Source organism: Notothenia coriiceps, unplaced genomic scaffold, assembly GCF_000735185.1.
Source record: "Notothenia coriiceps isolate Sejong01 unplaced genomic scaffold, NC01 NC01_scaffold00032523, whole genome shotgun sequence".
NCBI classification, from domain to species: Eukaryota; Metazoa; Chordata; class Actinopteri; order Perciformes; family Nototheniidae; genus Notothenia; species Notothenia coriiceps.
In genome coordinates this window covers 325,623-330,222 of record NW_011365224.1, presented here as the reverse complement: position 1 = coordinate 330,222, position 4,600 = coordinate 325,623, and the positions used below count along the sequence as shown (strand labels likewise).

General features: G+C 43.6%; 1 protein-coding gene across 1 annotated transcript; it reads left to right on the top strand.

Annotated features, from left to right (window-relative positions):
* Positions 1-1,561: 1,561 nt before the first annotated feature.
* LOC104960919 (calcium permeable stress-gated cation channel 1-like) lies at positions 1,562-4,309 on the top strand. The gene is made up of 4 exons (XM_010789102.1): positions 1,562-1,732; positions 1,845-1,957; positions 2,051-2,125; positions 2,864-4,309. The coding sequence occupies exons 1-4, from the start codon at positions 1,591-1,593 to the stop codon at positions 3,089-3,091; spliced, it is 558 nt and encodes a 185-aa protein (XP_010787404.1). The 5' UTR covers positions 1,562-1,590; the 3' UTR covers positions 3,092-4,309.
* The last annotated feature ends 291 nt before the right edge of the window (positions 4,310-4,600 follow it).

Here is a 4,600-nt window from a genome sequence, read left to right as displayed (position 1 = left end):
CACCAGGGAAACTAACGACAGGAGGAAAAACACAGGGAAAAGGACCAGACAATATACCAAGAGGAAAACATGACGGAGAACAGCAAAACACCCAAAACAAGACATACAAAATGTGACATGACACAATAATCGTAACAGAACCCCCCCCTCAAGGGACGGATTCCAGACGTCCCTAAAAAAAAAAACCACCACAAAAGTCCAAAACCTCAAGCAGAGTGGGTGGAGGGGGTCCGGAGGATGGGATTTTGGGCTGACAGCCAAGGAGCACAGCGGAGGACCCGGAAGGGATCTCGGGCGGACGGCCCGGGGGCAAGGCAGAAGCCGAGAAGGGGGACTCGGGCGGACAACCCGGGGGCAAGGCAGAGTCCAAGGTGGGGGTCTCGGGCGGACGGCCCGGGGGCAAGGCAGAGTCCATGGTGGGGCGAAGGCCACAGCGAGTGAACTCAGGGGGCCAAGCATGAGGGCGAAGGCAGTGGCAGGAAGAGTCAGGGGGCCGGGCCCGAGGGCGAGGNTGTGTGTGTGTTGTGTGGTGTGTGTGTGTGTGGTGTGTGTGTGTGGTGTGTGTCGTGTGTGGGGTGTGTGATTCTCCCTGTCCATTACCTGCGATTCCTTCTCATCACCCCTACTCTTTCATACTAACGAGTGGTTTTCCCACATTACTACCCTGTACACTACGACATTTCCAGTATAGACTGAGTTTCTATGTGGTACCAGGTCCGCATAGGTCCCTGTTTGACTTGAGTAGTGTGTGTGTGTGTGTGTGTGTGTGTGTGTGTGTGTGTGTGTGTGTGTGTGTGTGTGTGTGTGTGTTGTCTACCCTCATACTGTAACCTCACTCTCCTCCACTGCCTGCCAGTCCGATGCAGACTGTGTGAATTTGCTGCTGCAGTCCCAGACACTCAGACACAGTGAGTTGCGAGCCAGACGCCCACTCTGCTCCTGTCTCTGCCCACAGCTCACCAAGCTTCTATTTGCTTCAGCAGTCAAAATACTCAGTCCGAACCGGCCCTTTCATGTATACAACCCGGCTGTCCTGTGCATTTTTACTAGTGCTGTTTTATTCTGATTGGCATTTTGGTCAACAAACATTTTCTGAGGCAAATATTCATATTGGCTTAGTTAAACCTCATTGCGTGGAACCACAAATTAGAAACACAGGATGCCTTTTTTCTGTCTCTGAGTCACAAATTGCCACACTGTAACCATGTCACAATTGAGTTGCTGAATTACCATTGCATTAAACAGAACACTGAGCCTCGTATTTATTCAGTGTTTGAGACCCCAAAGTCTAATGGGTTTGGTGGATGTTGGTAGATAGGAGAGAAATATCATTTATACAGTATGCAAAGTAATAACATACGCTATCCAGTAAATTAAGTAAAAGTAACCCAATTTCATTTTAATTCCAATTGTCTTGTTTCTATTTCTGTAATTTTGTATTTTCAATCAATCAATCTTTCTTTTTTTTTCATCTTTTTGCCTTTAATCAACTATACTGCAACCCATTTGCCAAAAAATGCTGTAGTGTTTTAGATGTTTGAATGTGTTTTCTCTGCCTTTCTAGGTCTGCTCTATTTAATTCTGAAGCACATGGTTGACAGATACAACATCTACTATGCATACGTTCCCACCAAACTCAGCCAGCGGATCCACAGAGCCGCCGTCAGCCAGGTGGTCCTGGCTCCCATCCTCTGCATGTTCTGGCTGCTCTTCTTCTCTATGCTCAGATTAGGTATGGTATCACCTACATTTCAGTCCTGTTACAGTGACCGTCATCTTATTGTAAGTGTGCATTAAAACATTGAGACATTGTTATGTCTTGCGATCTCTCCTTACTGTCACAGGTCCAGTGCATCCCATCACCCTCTTCACCTTAGTGTCCCTGCTCTCGTGTATTGCCTTTTCCCTCTTCCGCTTGTGCCTTAGGAAGCAACCAGACAAGTCAACAAGTTACCAGGTCAGCCCTTTTGAAACTTACAAAAGCTAAGTTCAGCTGAGGACGCACTAATACTGAATACTGAATGAATAGTATGCATTGTCTTTGTTTCAGATGTCTGATCAGCCTGCAGAGGGGACGTTCACTGACGCAGACAGGAGCACTGTAACATCCACCACTGCCTCCAATGTACAGTATCACTTCTCTGTCTTATTTGCCTGACAGTACACATTTTAACATGTATTACAGGATACATTTAGTACATTTGATTGTTATAATAGTTAACATACATAATTTGTGATTTTATTATCGCTCAATTCTTGTTTTGGCATTTAAACAAAGACTCTAATAATAATGGTTAGTTTGGGGAATGTTTCAAAATAATGTAAAGTGTGATTTGATTGATAAAAGGGTTTAACACATGCAAAAACACCTGTAGCAGTGGTAGACAATTACTTAATGCATTTACTCAAGTAAAGCTTACAGTTTGTAGGTGCTTTCATAATTTTTCTGCAACAAGCGTCTACTCCTATGCATTACAGAGGATAATGTTGTTTTAACTTCAACTCCACTACATTTATCCAACAGCCTTATTTACTTTACAGATATTTAAAATATAAACTAAGATAGATAATGTAAACTGCAGTAGATTAGGAAAAAGGAATAATGAAAGACTGCAAGATCCTCAGAGCATGTAGGTTAAATTGTCTCCTAAAAATTACTAGGCTACTCCTGCTTTAAACTTGACCTGGGGCATGGAAACTCAGTACTATTAATTTGTTGAGATCTTATCTTAGTGAAAGTTTTTACATCGTAAGTGTAGGGTAGCTAAACAAACCCATGTTTACAACACGCTTTTATCTCATGTACTCCGCGAGTGATCCACTGGGTGACACCGTCATTAACTCTATGTTGATCTTCCCTCAGCTGTTTGTGGCGTCCGTGCTGCTGGAGCCAGAGCTGGCTCTGACTCCCATGCCCTCCCCGGCCCACCACAGCTACGGCGCCATGGCGAGCTCCCAGAGTTCAAGCCACGGCCCGGCGGAAGAAGAGTGTGAGGAAGGAAACACCCAAACCCTTGAGACTGAGCTCCAAGACCCACCAGTCCCCTACTTGTCCAGCCCACTCATGGACAGCACTGTGGGCTTCCAGTAACACCAAATCCCCCAAGCTGATTCAATGCGTCCTTCACCTGGGGAACACAGATTGCTTAATGCTGCAAAGCTGCGTTTTTCGCTTCTGACCTCAGACTCCAACTTTGCTGCCTCAGACCCCCGAGACCAGACTGCGCTTAGGAAGAATAAAGAACCAGAAGAGGAACAAATACAGGAGCAGGGTCCATGTAAACATCACTATAAATATACAAACATATTCTGAAGCTGTCACCTGGACCCAAACATCAAACTAATAGATATCCCTTAGTGTACAATTTACTTTCTCTGATTGCTCCATGACAGGGATCCCAGCTTCGTGTATGGCTTCATTTGCAAGTTAAAAAGGTAAGGTGAAGTAACGAAAGTGACTGGGGTGGAAATGCCTTTGGGTTGCTATCAGAGAGACTCTGTCCATGCTGTGCCACTTGGACATGAGCGGAGGTGAAAGTTCCCATGAGTGTGGGTGGTGTGAGCAGGCTTGCCCCGGCAGACTGACAGTGTGGTCTGGGCACGGGTGAAATCTGGTTCCTCGGCGGTGGAGCTCACAAGGCTGAGGGTGAGGGCAGCTAGTTGTGAAGCCATCTGCAGTGAGAGAGCAGACAGACGGAGGGCCTAATCCTAATGTAACTCAGAGACTACTGTAATATATTTGAACACTCTCACCAAGGAGGCACAAGCAGCTTGACTGTACCTGAAGCTTGTTGTAAACTATCAATTTAAGGTTGCTATTTTTGCTACAGTATTTTTGGTGTCATTGATATTGTGCTTTGGGTTGGGGATGAAGACGAATGGAGATTGTTTACGGATTAGCAGAGCTGTCCTGTCTTAATCAGAGTATTTCTTTGTTATGCTGTTTTAACTGTGTATGTGATCTAACAGCATTGTTTTTATTTATTTGTTTTAAAGTAATGGTTCAAAATTTTTTCAATTCATGCAACTATTATGTCTGCATAGTCAACATGAAGTTACAGACATCAGCTAATTAGCTTAGCTTAGCACAAAGACTGGAAACAGAGGCAAAGCGCTGGCAAGAGATAGAGATATTATGTCTTTGTTGATACCAGAAAACTCAAGTGTAGTTTTACTCCATTTTTTATGGTTTGAACAAATAAGACATAGCAATGGGTTTTAGAGGTGCATGATGGTATTTTTTTAAACTTTTGGACAGACTCCAGTCTTCATGCTAAGCTACGCTTGCTGGCAATAGCTCTAAATTTAACAGACAGACATGCGTGTGGTATTGACCCTTATTATCTATTATCTTACTCGAAGTAAATGGGGTGTTTTCCCCAAATGAACCTATTGAAATGATGCCTTGGAGTTTACTTTCTCTCAAAATGTTTTGAGTACCGTAATTTATTCATTTTACATTTCCATTATTTGAAATACTGTGTTCCTTATGATGCCATTATATAAAAATACTAATAATAATTTGCCGTAATAGCTCAAAATCCTTTATTTGAATTTGTTTGTTCAGCGTCTATCACAGATATTTGTCCTAAATACAAAT